This window comes from Callorhinchus milii, unplaced genomic scaffold, assembly GCF_018977255.1.
Source record: "Callorhinchus milii isolate IMCB2004 unplaced genomic scaffold, IMCB_Cmil_1.0 Scaffold7, whole genome shotgun sequence".
NCBI classification, from domain to species: domain Eukaryota; kingdom Metazoa; phylum Chordata; class Chondrichthyes; order Chimaeriformes; family Callorhinchidae; genus Callorhinchus; species Callorhinchus milii.
In genome coordinates this window covers 27,814,300-27,832,897 of record NW_024704748.1, presented here as the reverse complement: position 1 = coordinate 27,832,897, position 18,598 = coordinate 27,814,300, and the positions used below count along the sequence as shown (strand labels likewise).

The 18,598-nt window shown below is 54.2% G+C and overlaps 1 protein-coding gene and 1 long non-coding RNA gene across 2 annotated transcripts in view; both read right to left on the bottom strand.

Annotated features, from left to right (window-relative positions):
- LOC103191515 (collagen alpha-1(XVII) chain-like) overlaps positions 1 to 18,598 on the bottom strand; it is a 39,113-nt gene that overhangs the window by 8,415 nt on the left and 12,100 nt on the right. Inside the window, exons 17-37 of the mRNA XM_042336876.1 lie at positions 18,093 to 18,236; positions 17,082 to 17,300; positions 16,371 to 16,391; positions 16,167 to 16,175; positions 15,911 to 15,937; positions 15,237 to 15,290; positions 14,833 to 14,910; positions 14,125 to 14,178; positions 11,840 to 11,893; positions 11,300 to 11,335; positions 9,719 to 9,754; positions 7,435 to 7,497; positions 6,341 to 6,376; positions 6,101 to 6,172; positions 5,943 to 5,969; positions 4,684 to 4,719; positions 4,426 to 4,455; positions 3,828 to 3,890; positions 3,123 to 3,173; positions 308 to 367; positions 150 to 218 (exon numbers count right to left, since the gene is read on the bottom strand). Coding sequence (XP_042192810.1) covers positions 150 to 218; positions 308 to 367; positions 3,123 to 3,173; positions 3,828 to 3,890; positions 4,426 to 4,455; positions 4,684 to 4,719; positions 5,943 to 5,969; positions 6,101 to 6,172; positions 6,341 to 6,376; positions 7,435 to 7,497; positions 9,719 to 9,754; positions 11,300 to 11,335; positions 11,840 to 11,893; positions 14,125 to 14,178; positions 14,833 to 14,910; positions 15,237 to 15,290; positions 15,911 to 15,937; positions 16,167 to 16,175; positions 16,371 to 16,391; positions 17,082 to 17,300; positions 18,093 to 18,236 — 1,239 coding nt within the window. The remainder of the gene's footprint in view (positions 1 to 149; positions 219 to 307; positions 368 to 3,122; positions 3,174 to 3,827; positions 3,891 to 4,425; positions 4,456 to 4,683; positions 4,720 to 5,942; positions 5,970 to 6,100; positions 6,173 to 6,340; positions 6,377 to 7,434; positions 7,498 to 9,718; positions 9,755 to 11,299; positions 11,336 to 11,839; positions 11,894 to 14,124; positions 14,179 to 14,832; positions 14,911 to 15,236; positions 15,291 to 15,910; positions 15,938 to 16,166; positions 16,176 to 16,370; positions 16,392 to 17,081; positions 17,301 to 18,092; positions 18,237 to 18,598) is intronic.
- LOC103172417 lies at positions 155 to 3,175 on the bottom strand. Its single transcript, XR_486953.1, has 3 exons — positions 3,123 to 3,175; positions 308 to 367; positions 155 to 218 (listed from the first exon to the last, which is right to left on the bottom strand). It is a non-coding gene; the product is annotated as an uncharacterized LOC103172417 (long non-coding RNA).

Sequence of the window (18,598 nt, the reverse complement as noted above, 5' to 3'; positions counted from 1 at the left end):
CAGTGTGTTCTGTGAAGCGCTTTGGGACGTCCTCCCGACGTGAAAAGCGCTATATCAAATGCCAGGATTATTATTATTATTACTGGAGTGTGCAGTGTGTGTGTGTGACTGTACCGGAGTGTGCAGTGTGTGTGTGTGTGTGACTGTACCGGAGTTTCTGGACGACACACTGTCTTCCAACAGCCCGGGGGGGCCTGGGGGGCCGGGTCTGCCTTCACCTGTCAGTCACACAGGAACGAAAATCAGTCAGTGCCGTGCTGACCCCCACCCTCCTGACCACCCCCACCCCCAACGCACAGCCACTCACCAGGGGCTCCGACGGGGCCGGGAACTCCTGGTGGTCCACGGGGACCCTCCACAGATGAACCTATAACAAGGTTTAAACTGTAATAGCAGCCACTGCACATCATTAACTCTCCTGCCAACACCCACCAGCCTGTGCGTCACCGTCACCGTGCCACCCTCACACACACCCTCACACACACACAGCCTCACACACACACAGCCTCATACACACACACACACACAGCCTCACACACCAACAAAAACAAAATGACATGTGTAAAACACCTTTCACATCAGGAGGACGTCTCAAGGCGTTGGACAGAAAGAGTTTCGGACACGAGCTGGGGGTCGGGGGGGGGGGGAGGGTGGAGGGCAGGGGGATCAAAAGCATGGTCGGGGCGGCAGGTCTTGAGATGAGGCTTGAAGGTGGCGAGGGAGGGGTGAGGCGGAGGGACTGGGGCTAGAGTTCCAGAGGGTGGGTGCAGAGTGACGGAAGGCCCACCCCCAATAGTGGGGGGAGTGAGGTGGGGGACGTGAAGGAGCGACCAAGGACAGAGCCCTGAGACAGTGCGGAGGCCAGAGGAGAGGAGAGGAAGTGCAGGCGGTGCGAGAGGTGGAACTGAACCAGTCAAGGACAGAGCCATGAAGGCTGAGGTGAGAGGAGAGGCGGTGGGTGAGGATAGAGTGGTCGACGGTTTCGAAAGCAGCAGAGAGGTCAAGGAGGACGAGGAGGCAGAGGGAGCCCTGGTCGCAGATGGACAGAATATCATTTGTCACTTTGACCAGTTTCTGTGCTGTGGGCGGCACGGAAACCCGATTGGAGGAGTTCGAGAGGGGAGAGGCGGGAGTGGAAGGAGCGAAGCTGAGAAGCAAAAACTTGTTCCAGGACCTTGGAGAGGAAGTGGAGGTTGGAGATGGGGCGGTACTTAGGGAGTAGAGATGGGTCCAGGGAGAGTTTTTTAAGGATAGGAGTGATGATGGCAGTTTTTAATGGGGTGGGAACAGTACCAGAGGACAGCGAGAGGTAAATGATGTCAGTGAGTAGAGGGACAAGGAGGTGGAGCTGGGAGGTAAGGAGGGGGTGAGGGATGGGGTCGAGGGAGCAGGTGATGGGTTTCATACGGGTTATGGTGGTGATGAGAGAGGAGGGGGAGACAGGTTCAAAGGTGTGGAAGGAGGGGTGGGTAGGGGGTGGGGTGGGAGGAGGAGATGGGGAGGAGGTAGCAGTTGCAGTGGCAGAGGCAGCTGAGCGGATTCCCTCGACTTTGGATTTGAGGAAGTCCAGCATCGCCTCGCAGTTGTGGAGGGGACGGTTGGTGGTAGAAAGTGGGGGGCAAGGGGGGAGAACTGACAGGGAGGGTGGGGATGTGGATCAGGGAGGAGAGGTTGGCTCCTGTGGACGGCGACCGCTGAGCCTTGCAGTGAGAGCAGGGAATAGGACACCCAGCGCTGACTCCCACGGTGGGCCAGACGGAGGATTCGTGGCTGGAGCAGAGGGAGGCACTGGGATGGTTGAGCAGGGAGAGGAGTCGGGGAGGGTGGTGCGAGAAGAGGACCGAGCGGGAGTAAGTGAGGGTATAGGACAGGGGTGGGGGCATTGTGGGGAAGCATCGCGGGTCGGTGGCGGCAGCCATAACGCACACGCCGAGACTGAAAGCAAGCGGCGGGGGTGGGGGTGGGGTCAGCGAGGCCTGGTTAGCCACTGGTGAGAGTCATCATGGGGAGAGGGGACAATGTTATAGTCAGTCCAGCTGAGAGATTCAAAGGTGGCGGGTAGACCCTCACCACACCCTCACACAGCCTTACACACACCCACCGTCACACACACACACAGAGCCTCACACACACCCTCACACCCTCACACACCCTCACACAGCCTTACACACACCCACCGTCACACACACACACAGAGCCTCACACACACCCTCACACACCCTCACACAGCCTTACACACACCCACCGTCACACACACACACAGAGCCTCACACACACCCTCACACACCCTCACACAGCCTTACACACACCCACCGTCACACACACACACAGAGCCTCACACACACCCTCACCACACCCTCACACAGCCTTACACACACCCACGGTCACACACACACACAGAGCCTCACACACACCCTCACACAGCCTTACACACACCCACCGTCACACACACTCCCACACAGCCTAACACACACACCCTCACACAGCCTTACACACACCCACCGTCACACACACACACACAGAGCCTCACACACACCCTCACCACACCCTCACAGCCTTACACACACCCACCGTCACACACACACACAGAGCCTCACACACACCCTCACACCCTCACACAGCCTTACACACACCCACCGTCACACACACTCCCACACAGCCTAACACACACACCCTCACACACACCCTCACACACCCTCACACAGCCTTACACACACACACCGTCACACACACAGAGAGCCTCACACACACCCTCACCACACCCTCACACACCCTCACACACACCCTTACACACACACAGAGAGCCTCACACACACCCTCACACACCCTCACAGAGCCTTACACACACACACCGTCACACACACACACAGAGCCTCACACACCCTCACACACACCCTTACACACACACACAGAGCCTCACACACACCCTCACACACCCTCACAGAGCCTTACACACACACACCGTCACACACACACACAGAGCCTCACACACCCCCTCACACCCCCTCAAACAGCCTTACACACACCCACCATCACACACTCCCACACAGCCTAACACACACACCCTCACACACACAGAGAGCCTCACACACACCCTCACACACACACACAGCCTCACTCACCTTTGGGACCCATTGGGCCGGGGAGACCTTGTGGTCCAACCACACTGTCACCTACAGAGAGCCAATCAGATTGAACCTAAATTATTACTTGATTCCTGGTGTTTGCCATCTGCAGAAATCTGTCCTGTGATTTAGATCATCCAAACACACACACAGTTCCACATGTGTGTATTGCACCTACATAAGCACCATTTCCCTGTGTATGGAACAGTCAGACACTCTCTCTCTCGCTCTCTCGCTGGAGGGTAGCTTCCTGCTTACCTAATTCCAAAAGTATTTGGGGCAGGTTGGCCATTGAGAGAGCGAGCGCTGTCCGGCAGCTTTCCCGCTGCTTGTCCAGCGAGGACCACCCTCCCTGTTAGGGCTTTGGCTGTGGGGTTACCAGGGGCTGAGGGGGAGGATTCCCGGCCCCCAGTGACCGGTCGCCCCTACCAGGTCCTGCTGATGGGCCGGGCCGGGCTGTGCTGCCATCAGCAGTGAGTGCCCTGGGACACTGCGGCCCCTCCCGGCTCAGCAACCGGACTAGAGACCGGCACAGGTTCTGGCAATAAGCATAACACACTAAAACTAGCTGGGTCCCAAGGAGACATGTTCCACCCCCACCCTCTTCAAACCCCCCACCCTCTTCAAACCCCTCGCCCCCCTCACCCCCACTTGTTCAAAGAGGAGCATTGGTCACATTATATCTGACTGCAGGCCATTTACCTGATCTTCCTGGGGGGCCGGGGGGCCCGGGGGGGCCCTGGACGTATGCAGTTGAGACGGAGGCTGGAAACAAACACAACGGAATTAATATAAAAGAGCAACAGTAACAATCCTCACGACAGTCAGGTCTGAACATCTCAATGGTCTTTACACTCATTCCTGTAAACACAGGGACTATGTTTGTTGGCAAACTCTGCGGCAAGTGTACCCCCAGGTGTCTCGCGTCTCACCAGCAGCCAAACAGGTGAGGATCAGTTTCATCATCACTGTCTGACAGGACACTGGGACAGAGAGAAACTCCCTTCTCTTTTCCAATAGAGTCATAGCATCTTTAACATCCACCCGAACAGGCAGAAAGACAGACAGACACAGACAGACAGACAGACAACAACAAAATTACATTGATAGAGCGCCTTTCATGATGGGAGGACATCCCAAGGCGCTGACACAGACAGACATACAGACACAGAGAGACAGACAGTCGACTGTTTGCAGTTTGCAATCACTGGGGGACGGCACTGCCCGTGCCCCCCTCCCCCCAAAGCCCACCCAGTGAGGTTGGGAATCTCTCCTGGGCTGAGGTAACTGACACACTCACCTCCAGCTACGATAGACTTGCCTGCTTCACCTGTAACACAGACCCGAGCCGTCAGAGCAGCTCACAGCACACACACAACACACAGCGACACAGGAGGGAGTGGGGTTGGTCACAGGGGGAGAGTGGGTGACAGGAGAGTGGGTGACGGGGCGGTGACGGGGGGCAGGGGGCAAGGTGACCGGGGGGGTGATGGGGGAGATGACGGGTGGGATGACACGTGGCAGGGCGTGAGGGGTGATAGATTACAGTAAGACACACCTCTTGGTCCTGGGTTGCCGTTCTCTCCCGCTGTGCCTGGTGAGGAAACATTAAGATTGGAACCATTACAGGTTTGGCTGTGATTGAAGGGAATGAGTGAATGTGACAGTCAGAGAGAGAGCAGAACCTCGGCCACACAGCCTGGGAGGTAATGACACGGCTCTGCCCTGCTCTGTGACTGGTGAGAGCAGACCCAGCTCCAGCAATGACGATATAACAACAACAACCCTGGCATTTGACACAGCGCCTTATCATATCTTTGAGACGTCTCAAAGCGCTTCACTATAAAGTGTAGTTACTGTGTACTTTGTCAGTTTAGTTTAAAAATCTATTTTGTCCCATGTCAGGTCACAGATGTGAATGTATTTGCAATCTGTGTCACGCTTAGTCTGTCAAACATTTTAGGACACAAGGCTTGCGGGACCTGAGTGTGTGTGTTGGGGTAACAGCTGGTGTCTGACTAGGACAAGGCGAGTCTGATCAACCCTGAGATTTTTGATCACCGGGTGTCAGTGTCTGATGCTCAGAAATCATTCACCACACTTAAATCTTCAAAACAGACAGAGTTCCCCACGTGTACGGAAATGTCCGTGTCCGAATGGTATCTCACATTGTTTAGTGGGGGTCAGGCAGGAGGGGCCACAGTATCCCAGAGCACTCACTGCTGATGGCAACACAGCCCGGCCCGGCTCATCAGCAGGACCTGGAAGGGCCGACCAGTCACTGGGGACAGGGAATCCTCCCCCTCAGCTCCTGGTAACCCTGCAGCCAAAGCCCTAACTAACGGATAGGGTGGTCCTCACCGGCCAGCGGGAAAGCTGGCCAGACAATGATATCAATGGCCAAGCTATGTGTGCGGGTTTAGCTGGTAAGACTCCAGGAGTTACCCCAGTGCACACTCTGGGCTCCCTCCCAAGCCTTGGCTCTTCGCCGAATACTCTCTCCAGGGAGAGAGGTATGTCTCTCTCATACACACTTGCTCTGTTTCTCACACTCTCTCCCTCGCTCTCACACATGCTCTGATTCTCTCTCTCTCTCATGTGCTCTCATTCTCTTGCTCTCTCTTACATACTCGCATTCCATTCTGATAATTATCTCTGGGATTTCCATGAGACATCTAGAAGATGTGAAAAGCACTATATCAAATGCAAGGATTATTATTATTATTATGTGTAGGTGGGAGCATGGAATTGGAGTTTAGAGACTCTTCAACATGGTGATGGGTTCCCACAGGGTTCACAGGTCGGGGAGTAACGTACCTGGCTGTCCTGGGAGGCCTTGAGGTCCTGCAAAAAAGCCAAATAAGTAAACAACTTGCGTTTGGAGAAAACGTCACCTTTTACAAGAAGAGGGGCTCACCGGGCAGGGGGAGAGTGGGAGGGGCAGTGCAGGAGGGGAAGTGGACGTAAACACTGACCTGTGGCTCCAGGGTCCCCCAGGGGTCCCTGTGGGCCTCGGGCTCCAGGTAAGCCAGCAACACCGGGTTCACCTGGAGACAGAGAGAGAGAGAGAGAGAGAGCAGAGGTTACCAGAGGGAGTGAGCATCAGACAGTCAGCGCGCGAGGGGGAGAATGAGGACAGTCAGCGCTGGGGTGGGGGTGGGGTGGGGGCTTTGGGTGAGCGGCACAAAAACCATATTCCCTGGATGTAAACGTACCTCTGGGACCCTGGTCCCCATCTGCGCCTCGGGGCCCTGAGAAGGGAGAAAACCGTCAGATTGTCACAGCCACACATGGGCACAGGCACAGCCACAGACAGCCACGGCCACAGGCACTCACAGCCACAGGCACAGCCACAGGCACTCACGGCCACAGCCACGGCCACAGGCACTCACAGCCACAGCCACGGCCACAGGCACTCACAGCCACGGCCACAGGCACTCACAGCCACGGCCACAGGCACTCACAGCCACGGCCACAGGCACTCACAGCCACAGGCACAGCCACAGGCACTCACGGCCAAAGGCACAGCCACAGGCACTCACGGCCACAGGCACAGCCACAGGCACTCACAGCCACGGCCACAGACACTCACGGCCACAGCCACGGCCACGGCCACAGGCACTCACGGCCACGGCCACAGGCACTCACGGCCACAGCCACAGGCACTCACGGCCACAGGCACGGCCACGGCCACAGCCACGGCCACAGGCACTCACAGCCACAGCCACAGGCACTCACAGCCACAGCCACTCACAGCCACAGGTACGGCCACGGCCACAGGCACAGGCACAGCCACAGCCACAGGCACGGCCACGGCCACAGCCACGGCCACAGGCACTCACAGCCACAGCCACTCACAGCCACAGGCACGGCCACAGGCACAGCCACAGGCACTCACAGCCACAGCCACGGCCACAGGCACTCACAGCCACAACCACAGGCACTCACAGCCACAGCCACTCATAGCCACGAGTACGGCCACAGGCACAGCCACAGCCACGGCCACAGCCACAGGCACGACCAATGCCACGGGCACAGCCACGGCCACAGGCACTCACAGCCACAGGCACGACCAAAGCCACGGCCACGGGCATAGGATTGAGTGTTGTGGATTGATTATTGTGGATTGAGTGTTGTGGAGCAGGTGAGTGGTGCAGACACTGAGCACACCAGCCCCGCACACCAGCATTCAATATTGCTGAGGACCTGCCATCCGGCAGTCTGTCTGGGAATAAACAGGCCCTGAGGTTCCTGCTCTCTCCCACCAGACCTGTGTTGGGTTGCACAGTTTGACTGATGGATTTCCTACCTGCTGATCCTTTGTGTCCAGGTTCTCCTGCCATTCCTTGTAAACCACGTGGCCCAACTTCCCCTGCAATAATGGGGAAAAGTCAGGCAACTAGTGGCTCTGCCTCCAGTGACTGGGCAGTCACTCAGCAGCTAAGTAACACCATCACATTGGTGCTCTGTGCCAAGCTGTAGCCTCAGTTAGCGCATCAATCAGGGAGACAATGGCCTTTTCCCCAGTTCTTTTGGGTTAGGGAGAGAGAGATGAGCTGGGGTTTCTGCTCTTGATGCCAACCGCTTGCTCCCTACTATAGTTGTGTGTGTACATAATAATAATAATCTTTGCATTTGATATAGCACCTTATCAAGTCTTTGAGATGTCTCAAAGCACTTCTCAGAATATACTGTAAAGTGTAGTAACTGTATATTTTGTGGGTGAAAGCAGCAGCCAATCCTACTTACTGCTGAGTAAACATCGCTGTGTGGAGTAAGCAAACTTACCTAAGGTTTCTCCCTGACCGGGAATCCAACCCGGATCCTCTTGCTTGTGAGGCGAGCGCTCTAACCACTGAGCTACAAGGACTACATTTTTAGAGGTGTATATTGTATCCTGGTTCAGTGTTCCTCCCTCCAAAAATCTCTCACAAGCAAAAGCAGGTTTTCTAGAGCATAGATTTCAAGCACTTTTTGTGACTTAAAAACTTCAGAATGACTAAATAACAAATGTTATAGAATTCTCTACTGAAATGTACAAGAAAACTACAGGATTATATCTTTCCTATGGCAGAGTATGGTCTTTTGCCATCTTTTGCTATTGAAATATCCTTTCTGCAAACAGCACAAACACTAACCATCTGCACTACTTTTATGTGTGTCCAGAAATTTGTTCAACAACAACAACAAGATTTCATTTATAGAGCGCCCTTCACGTTGTGAGGACGTCCCAAGGCGCTGTACAGTTGGGTCGGGACCCGAGGAGGGGGGAAATGGTCAGGGTGAGGGGAGGGAGGGAGGGAGGGAGTGAGGAGGGGGAAGAGAGTCGAGAGGGGAGCTGAAGGTACGGTCGAAGAGAAAGGTCTTGAGACCGGCCCTGAAGGAGGAAAGCGAGGAAGCGGCGAAGGCACTGGGGGATGGAGTTCCAGAGCTTCGAGGCTGAGAGGCTGAAGGCCACCGATGGTAGGGCGGTTGGGGCGGGGGACGTGGAGCAGACTGGAGCCAGAGGAACGGAGGGTACGGGCAGGTAGGTAGGGGGATAGTAGGTCAGAGAGGTAGGAGGGAGCGAGACCGTGAATGGCCTTGTAGGTGAGGATGAGGATCTTGAAATCAATCCTCTGGGGGATGGGGAGCCAGTGGAGGCGAATGAGGGCGAGGGTGAGAGTGATGTGGTCGCGGTGTCTGGTGCGGGACAGTACACGAGCTGCAGAGTTCTGAATGACCTGCAGTGTGGAGGGAGGGCCGGGAAGGCCGGCGAGGAGAGAGTTCCCATAGTCCAGCCTTGAGGTGACAAAGGCGTGGACCAGAGTTTCAGCCGCGTGAGGGGTGAGGTAGTGCCGTAGTCTGGCGATGTTCCGAAGGTTCAACCATTTTGCCTTGAAATTCTGCTCATATTTCCTTTTCTTAAATAGTTACATTGTCAGTTGAAGTGCAGTAAAGCCCCCCCGGCTACCCAGACCTGAGTATCCGGAATCTGGGATTAGCCGGAAAATCCAGGTCCAAAATACAAATCCTGTGATTCCACACCGTAAACATCCATTCCAACAACAAATGACATTTACACAGCGCCTGTCATGTCGGGAGGATGTCCCAAGGTGCTGGACAGTCAGGGATTCAGACCCAAGCTGGGATCAGGAGGGGTGGAGGGTGGGGAAGGTCGGGGTAGGATGGTGGCCGAAGGCGCAGTCGAAAGGAGAGAGTGGGGCGAAGGGACTGTGGGTGGCAAAGGGACTCCACGACCCAAAAATCCACAAGAGTTAACCACTCCAGCCAACCTCTCCAGCCAACCATTCCAACTAACCACTCCAACTAACCTCTCCAACTAACCTCTCCAGCCAACCATTCCAACTAACCACTCCAACTAACCTCTCCAGCCAACCTCTCCAGCCAACCTCTCCAGCCAACCATTCCAACTAACCACTCCAACTAACCTGCCCAGCCAACCTCTCCAGCCAACCATTCCAACTAACCACTCCAACTAACCTGCCCAGCCAACCTCTCCAGCCAACCTCTCCAGATCTGTAACCATTAACTGTGGGTAAAATGATGACTGAGCACGACTTCCTCTCGCATTCCCTTGAGGATTAACTCACCTTGTAACCCACGGGATCCTGTCTCTCCCTGCTCACCTGATTAAAAAGACAGTAGAGAGTTATATAATAATAATTCTTGCATTTGACACAGTGCCTTTTCACATCTTCGAGACGCCTCAAAGCCCTTCACAGGATACACCGTCAAGTGAATTGACTGCATATTTGTGAGCAAAACGAAGTAGCCAATTGCCCAGAGCAGTGTCCCACAAATAGTTGTGGATTCAGTGACCAAATTACAATTCTTTTTAAGGATTATTATCCCCGGAAAGCGAATCCGTCAATCGACTAACAACGGGGTTCCTACTTGCTGCTGGTGAACAAAGGTGTGTGGAGTAAGGAAACTTGCCCAAGGTTTTGCCCCGACCGGGAATGGAACCCAGGGGTCTCTCTTGCGAGGCGAGCGCTGTAACCACTGAGCTACAGGACTCCAAAAACTACAGGAAGGCTATCGACACAGAGTCTCGGCTTTATTTAGAGTCAAACCCCACACGCACTGCTCGATTACTGTGGGCCCTGTGACACGTGTTCAGTGTAATGCAGATTCCTTTACAGCGCAGTTATCGTGGTCCCTTTGCTGGGAACACGGTGCATTTCTGGCTTCTGTTGTGACGTCTACAGCACACAGGACACGACACCAGCAACACTGCCTGCACATAACATACAGGAAGTGATGTCGGTGTGTATGCGCAGCATGCAAGAAGTGATACACGCGGCTATTTCCTGTGTATTGTGCACATGTGCAGTGTGCGGGAAGTTTATCAGTGGTGGCCATTTAACAGTGTGGATACACTGCAGGGTCTGGTTTACTGTATGCACCCCATATATTGGTGATAATTCAGACACAAGGAGGGAGTGCGCACTGAAAGGCGACTGGAAAAGCACATAATAAACACAAATCACTATAGTTTTTGTGAGTTGTAATAGACTATCACAGAATCATAGAATTGTACAGCACAGAAGTAGGCCATTCGGCCCATCGTGTCTGTGCTGCTCTTTGAAAAGAGCTTCCAAATCAACCCCACTCCCCCGCGCTCTCCCCATAGCTCCGATCAACCCCACTCCCCCGCGCTCTCCCCATAGCTCCGATCAACCCCACTCCCCCGCACTCTCCCCATAGCCCTGATCAACCCCACTCCCCCGCTCTCTCCCCATAGCCCTGATCAACCCCACTCCCCGCTCTCTCCCCATAGCCCTGATCAACCCCACTCCCCCCTCTCCCCATAGCCCTGATCAACCCCACTCCCCCGCTCTCTCCCCATAGCCCTGATCAACCCCACTCCCCTGCTCTCCCCCATAGCCCTGATCAACCCCACTCCCCCGCTCTCTCCCCATAGCCCTGATCAACCCCACTCCCCCCGCTCTCTCCCCATAGCCCTGATCAACCCCACTCCCCCGCTCTCCCCATAGCCCTGATCAACCCCACTCCCCCGCTCTCTCCCCATAGCCCTGATCAACCCCACTCCCCCACTCTCTCCCCATAGCCTTGCAAACTTGTCCTCTCCAAATAATTATTTGCTTCTCTCTTAAAAGTTGTTAGCAAATTGACTTCCACCAGCCTTTTGGGTAAATTAAATACAGTACCTTTCCGTCCTATTGAACCAGGCACTCCTGTGTCACCTGGAGGGAAAAAAGTGTCCCAAATATTAGATTGCTTTGGAACGTCCTCGTGATGCAAAAGGTGCTAAACAACTGCGAGTTTGTGTTACATTGTACAGCGAGTGCCTCAACGCTATCAGTAATTCAATCCGGGAGCAGTGAGAGACAGAAGAGTATCACCTACACGGAACAATTATTACACAAAAACTAATCTGGGCAGCAACCTACTGTAGATTCAGCACAACTTAGATAACAAACATTGCAATGCTGTACAGTGTAATGATCTGCAGCATGTACCTGGTTGTGTTAGGGTGAGATGTGTGGGGGTGAGGTGTGTGTGGTGGGCCGTGTGGAGTGGGGGGGGGGGGGGGGGGGCGGACTGGTTAGCATGTGATCCGAGTTAGGGAAGTAAAATCTCTTATTTACTATCAGGTGAATGTAGTTGTTGAACAATGGGAACCTCTCGGTGTGAGATGGAATGGATAAACCTCAGGGACTGAGCTTGCTGGTGGTCGGTGAGCTTACCTTTAGCGCCTGGAGAACCAGAATTACCATTTGAACCTGGAATCCCAGGAATTCCTGTGGATGGACAACACTGTTAGTTTAATGTCAAAGTCCTCAACTGTTAGTCCTCATTTTACCCCATCGTCTCTCATTCTCTCCCCCACTGATCAGGAAGAACAACAACAACTTGCACTTATATAGCACTCTCCACACCAGGCAGCGTCTTATAGCTTAACAATGGTGGAGCTCAAGGCTGAGTCAGGGGAGGGGGAGGTGACCGTAGGCGCGGTCGAAAAGGAAGGTCTTCAGGCACGACCTGAAGATGGGGAAGGAGGGGACAAGATAAAGGGCAAAGGGACCAAGTTCCAAAGTTTTGGGGTGTGGCTGAAGGCACGGCCGCCGATGGTGGACCAGAGGATTCGGGGGACACAGAGGAGGCCGGACCCAGTAGAGCGGAGGCAGCTGGTACTGCTGTGGGCACAGAAGAGGTGAGAGAGATAGGGGGTTGAAGGGATGGCGAGATTTAAACACTAGAGTGAGGATCTTGAAGTCGATCTGCTCTGTGACAGGGAGCCAATGGAGTTTGGTAAGGACTGGGGTAATTGGGGTATGAAGTTTGGTGCGGGTGAGAGTGCAGGCGGCAGAGTATTGAATGAGCTGGATTTTGTGGATAGTGGAGGAGCGGAGACCGGCGAGGGAGGCATTAGAGTCGTCCAGCCGAGAGGTGACAAAGGCATGGACAAGGGTTTCGGCCGCTTTTGGGGTGAGGTATTGTCAGAGACGCGTAATGTGGCAGAAGTGGAAGAAAGCGGTACTGGTCAGGGACCAGATGTGGGCGGAGGAAGGATACCTGGGGCTCAAACTTGATGCCTAAGTTGTGCATGGGGTTCAGAGAGTTTTAAGGACAGGTCAGGTAGGTTGATGAATCGTGGGACAGAAGATGTCGGCGGGAGCCAAAGTGTATGGCTTCTGTCTTGTTGATGCTTAACTGCAGGAAATGTGTGCTCATCCAGCTCCTGATATCAGACAGACAAACTGACAGAACATCAGGGAATTGGGGGTCGCAGGTGGAAAAGTAGAGTTGAGTATCATCCGCAAACATGTAAGGTTTGTAAGGTAGGACTCAAACCAAGTGAGTGCGGTCCCACTGAGGTGGATGATGGAGGACAGGCAGTGGAGGAGGAAGGCGTGATTGACTGTGTTGAACATGGCAGAGAGGTCCAGGAGGACGAGGAAGCAAAGGGAGCCCTGGTCACAGATAGAGAGGATATTGTTTGTGACCTTCACGAGCGCTGTCTCTGTACTGTGGGTAGAGAGGAAACCTGATTGGAAGGGTTGGAGTAGAATGTGGAGGGAGAGGTGTGCACGAAGTTGGTTGGCAACAACGCGTTCCAGAGCTTTGGCAAGGAAGAACCATACTTCCCTCCTTCCAGGTCCAGATCAGTCTCACTATTGCTGAACCATAACAACAGCAGCAAATTGCATTTATACAGCGACTTTCATGTCGGGAGGACATCCCAATGCTCTGGGCAGTTGAGGGTTTGCACCCACCCAAGCTGCGGCTTGGATTTCGGAAGGCTGGGGGCAAAGAGCGGTAGGAGTGGGAGGGTGGCCGAAGGCACAATCAAAGAGGAAGATCTTGAGACTGACTTTCAAGGAGGCAAGGGAAAGGGTGAGGATGGAGTTCAGGATGGAGTTTCAGAGTGTGGGGCAGAAAGGCTGAAGGCCCATCCTCCGATGGTGGAGCAGGGGTGTGAAGTTGACCAGTGCCTACTAGAGAAGGGAGGGTGTGGGTTGGTAGAGGTTTAGAGGATCACAGAGATAGGGTGGGGCATGACTGTGGAGCATTTAAAAGTGAAGATAAGGATCTTGAACTCTGTGGGAACAGAGCACTAGCAGTTAATGGTGGGCAGTTAATTCCAGAGCCTCATTCACTTGGGAAGGCAAAGATGGGCTGGATCATGGGACAGGATGGAGGAGGGTAATAGGACAGAGTGAAGAGCAGACATTGGGGAAAAAATTAAACATTCAAACCACCAAGTCATTTACAATTTCTTCCCAATGTGTGCTCTTCACTCTGCCCTATTACCCTTCTCCATCCTGTCTCGCGACCTTCCAACCCAACTGGTAATCACAATGGACACGTTCCCCTCAGAAAGTCCAATGTAGGACATTTGGGGAGTTGTGACTGGTTAGCTGGTGCTTTGTTACCATATAATACACATGTGTATATAGCGGCTTTCACCTCTCAAAGCCATTAACAAGGCCATCAATTGTTGTTGACATCAAATATTTTACACTCTTACCTTTTGGACCCATTAGACCGGGCAGCCCGTGAGACCCTGGCTCACCTGGGGAACCTGTACAAGGAGAGAAAGCAATCCTTTAACAAGGGAGCAGAGAGCACAGTGTGGAGGCCCAACCCAGCCACAGCCCAACCAACCACAGCCCAACCCAGTCAGTCACAGCCCAACCCAACCACAGCCCAGCCAGCCACAGCCCAACCCAGCCAGCCACAGCCCAGCCACAGCCCAACTCAGCCAGCCACAGCCCAACCCAGCCAGCCACAGCCCAGCCCAGCCCAGCCACAGCCCAGCCCAACCACAGCCCAACCCAACCACAGCCCAGCCACAGCCCAACCCAGCCAGCCACAGCCCAACCCAGCCAGCCACAGCCCAGCCAGCCACAGCCCAACCCAACCACAGCCCAGCCAGCCACAGCCCAACCAGGCTTAAACCCCTAATCCTCACGACAAATGTTTGGTTCGGATCTGACCAAATAGGATCAAATCAGCCAATGGCAGTGAGGAGAAAGCTTCTCCACTCCTCACCACCAGCAAGAACAGCAAATGACAGTTACATTGTGTCTTACAAGTCAGGAGGACGTCCCAAGGCGCTGGACAGTCAGGGATTTGGACCTGAGCTGGGGGTTGAGATCAGGAGGGGTGGAGGGCAGGAAGGATGGGGATAGGAGGGTGACCAAAGGCACAGTTGAAGAGTAGGGTACCCTCTTACCTCGGTCTCCCTTTTCTCCCTTTCCTGCTGGTCCAGTCTCACCCCGCAGGCCTCTCTGTCCATCTGCTCCATGTTCCCCTGGAGTTAATGAGTGGATAGTAACATTACTGCCTCTGGCGGCTCACATCAGCATGAGGCGCTACCAATCAAACTGCAACCTTAACCTGGCAGTGCCACAGTAAGTGGCACAGTAAGTGGCACAGTAAAGCCTCTCCCTGGCACTTGCACCAGTAGCCCAGGGGTGTGGGGGAGTGCGCGGGGGGAGCCCGGGGGGCATGGTTGAGTGCGGTGCGGGGGGATCCTGGAGGGGGGAGAAGCCCGGTGAGGGGTAGAGGGAGCTCGGTGTGGGGGGAGCCTAACGCGGGAGCCGGGGGTGGGGGTGAGATTAATGAACACTCCCTTACCAGCACTGCCTTTCTGTCCTTTAGGCCCCTCAGGTCCTGGGGGCCCAGCCTGACCTGAGGAGACATCAGCAAAGAGCTAGTTATTGGACACCGACAGGACCTATTACAGTAATAATATGATACAGCGCTTCACACTGGGAGCACTTCTGAAAATGCTACACAGCAAAAATACTAACATCCATCCCTCCACAGCCATGGCTTATAATACCCACCAGCAGCCCCACTTTACTGTGCGTTTTGTTTCAATAATAATAATAATCCTTGCATTTGATAATAGCGCCTCATCACTTCTTCGAGGCATCACAAAGCGCTTCACAGGATACACTGTAAAGTGTAATGACTGTGGGTTTTGTGGGTGAAACGCGGCAGCACAGCAATGTCCCACAAACAGTCGTGGATTGAGTGACCGAACTATTATTATTAAAACAAATTTTGAAGGGATTATTGTCCCTGGAAAAGTGATCCGTCAATTAACTAACAACAGGGTTCCTACTTACTGCTGGTAAACAGAGGTATATGGAAACTTTCCCAATGGGAGTCAAACCCAGGTCCTCTTACTTCCAACGTGACTATTAGCACATCACATATCACATGTTAGAGCCACAGCTTGACTCTCCCATCAGTCAGTGAACAGCAACCAGTCACAGGGTCACTTCACACACAATGTCAGTTACCTGGAGTTCCAGGAAATCCTTGATCACCTGTCAACAGATTAAAGAGATTAAATAAAGAGAGTGTGATAGAGAGGCAGAGAAAGAGAGAGAGAGAGAAACACACACACAGGCAGATAGGGATCAACAAACAGCAAACAGAAACACACTGAGGCAGAGTGGCCGGACAGACACAATCAGGGCAGAGGCAGAGAGCACTTCAGATCACAGAGATAATGTGAGATAACAAGACTGTCAATATAAAGAAAGTTACACTGACCTTTGGCTCCTGGGGAGAAGAGAGAGAAGAAAACAAAATGTTACTGGGTCATTATCAACAGGCAGACACATCGGGGGGAGGGGGTGTTAACTACACACACACACACACACACACGGGGTGCGGGTAACCACAGACATCTGAACGCGCATCACACAGTTAGACAAGATAGGAAGATGGGAATGTTTCCTGTGGCTCAGTACTCACCAGGTCCTCCCCTCAGTGATGCTGCGATTAGAGAGAGAGAGAAAGGTCACTGTGGGCACTAACACACAATACTTCCCATCTCCAGATTCATCCTCAGGGCCCCCCTCAAAGGGGCCATTCTCTCATGTCAGCCTGTCCTCTGGGCCCTGTCCTGCCCTCACTCTACATCCACACACACACCTTTCAGCAGGTGGAGAGGGAATCCTCTCCCTCGCACATGGCTATGTGTAGCCCAGACTGAGATCAGGAACTCAACACAAGAACAACAACTTTATACAATGCTCCTCACACAGGGCAGCGTCCCAGAGCACTCGACAGTGATGGAGCGCGACACTGAGCTGGGGGGAGGGGGAGGTGACCATAGGCACTCTTGAAGAGGAAAGTCTTCAGGCACAATCTGAAGATGGGGAAGGAGGGGGCAAGAGGGAGGCGTATTGCAGAGTTTCGGGGTGTAGTGACTGTGCAGTGGGTTCCCACTGGGCTAAACCAAGCTGTGGTCAGAAGCTGGTGGTCTGTAGGACCCCGAGCTGCCCTGAGCAATATCTGAAGCCCTGGGCCATTGGCAGAGCTGTAGGTTCATGTCCATCTCCAGTAACTCCAGTATTCAGAGTGAATGGGAGTCCATCCAGAACATAGATTGGTGGCCTCACGCTTACTGAATGGCTCTAATTCACACAGATGAGCCTCAGCCGACACCCTCACTGAGCTCACCTTGTACTGTGTCTGACTTCAGCTCCTTTTCCACCATTCTCTGAATGTACTGCTCGATGTTGGGCCCTGAGCCACCCCCCGTGGCCAGGCCCAGGCCCAGGTCACCAACCCGGTCTCTGGAGGCGAAGGAATAGTCCTCGCTGGAGCCTGTGAGGCGGCTTGTGTGACCTCTCGACTCCAGCTCCTTCACCCGACCCTTCAGGTTCTTCACTTCATCAGCTGGAAGGAGGAGGAGTCACAATGTTTACTGACCCCCCGCCCCGGTGTGCAGCCGGGCCCCGGGTCAGCCGGGGAGCCAGAGCTGGACCTGAATTACTATGGAATGCTGAGAGCAACGATGATAACAACAGCTTATGCTCTTAACAGTGGCAGAGCCTGACTCCAAGCGAGGTGGGTGGGGGGGGGGGGGGGGGGAGGTGGCTGTAAGCACAGTTGAAGAGAAAGGTTTTCAGGTCGGACTTGAAAGAGGGGAGAGAGAGGGTAAGACAGAGGGATTGAGGGAGAGAGGGAGAGTGTTCCAGATTTTCGGGGCCTAGTGGCTGAAAGTGTGACCTCCGATGGTGGGGCGGAGGGTGCAAGGAACTGGTGCCAGTCCAGTGGAGGCACCGGGTGGGGGATTGGGGAGTGAGGGGGTTGGAGAGGGAGGGAGGTGCCAGACAGTGAAGGGATTGGACACAAGTGAGAGGATCTTGATATCGATCGGTTCGGTGATGGGGAGACAGTGGAGCCGGGGCCAGAACTGGTGAGATGTGGAGACGGAGTTTGGTCAGTATGCGGCGGCAGAGTCTGAATGAGCTGATCTTGTGAAAGGTGGAGCTGGGGAGACCAGCGAGGAGTGCGTTGGAGTAATCCAAGCAGGAGGTGACAAACACATGTACGAGGGTTTCAGCTGCATTTGGGGTAAGGTAGGGTCGGAGGCGGACAATGTGGCGGAGGTGGAGGAAGGCGGTCCTGGTCAGGGACCAGATGTGGGGCTGTTCCCCCCTCTCCTCCCCCCGGAGCAGGACTCACCCAGGGCGATGAGGCCAAACAGCAGGCCGAGCAGCAGCAGCCAGGCTAACAGCAGTCCCAGGAGCCACTTCCACCAGGTACAGCAGCGACAGCAGGAACACCAGGAGGGCAGGGTATCCAAGCTCTCCTCACTCGAGCGGATCACTGCAGCCAGATAGCGGAGTCAGTGGCTCAAATAGTCTCTGTAACCCCCTTTTCCCCATAATCACGTTTCCCCCCCATCCCCCCGTAACCATATTCTCCCCATAACAACAACACAACTTGGGTTTATATATCGCCCCCACGCCAGACGGCGTCTCAGAGCGCTTTACAGTTTAGGATCCCGGGGCCGAGCCAAGGTGGGGGGAAAGTGACCAAAGGCGCGGTCGAAAAGAAAGGTCTTCAGCAGAATAACCACCTCCCCCATAACCCCCTTTTCCCCCCATAACTCAGTTTCCCCCCATAATCCCCTTTCTGCCCGTAACTACCTCACAGCAGGCCGACACAAAGCTCGTTCGCTCGCTCAC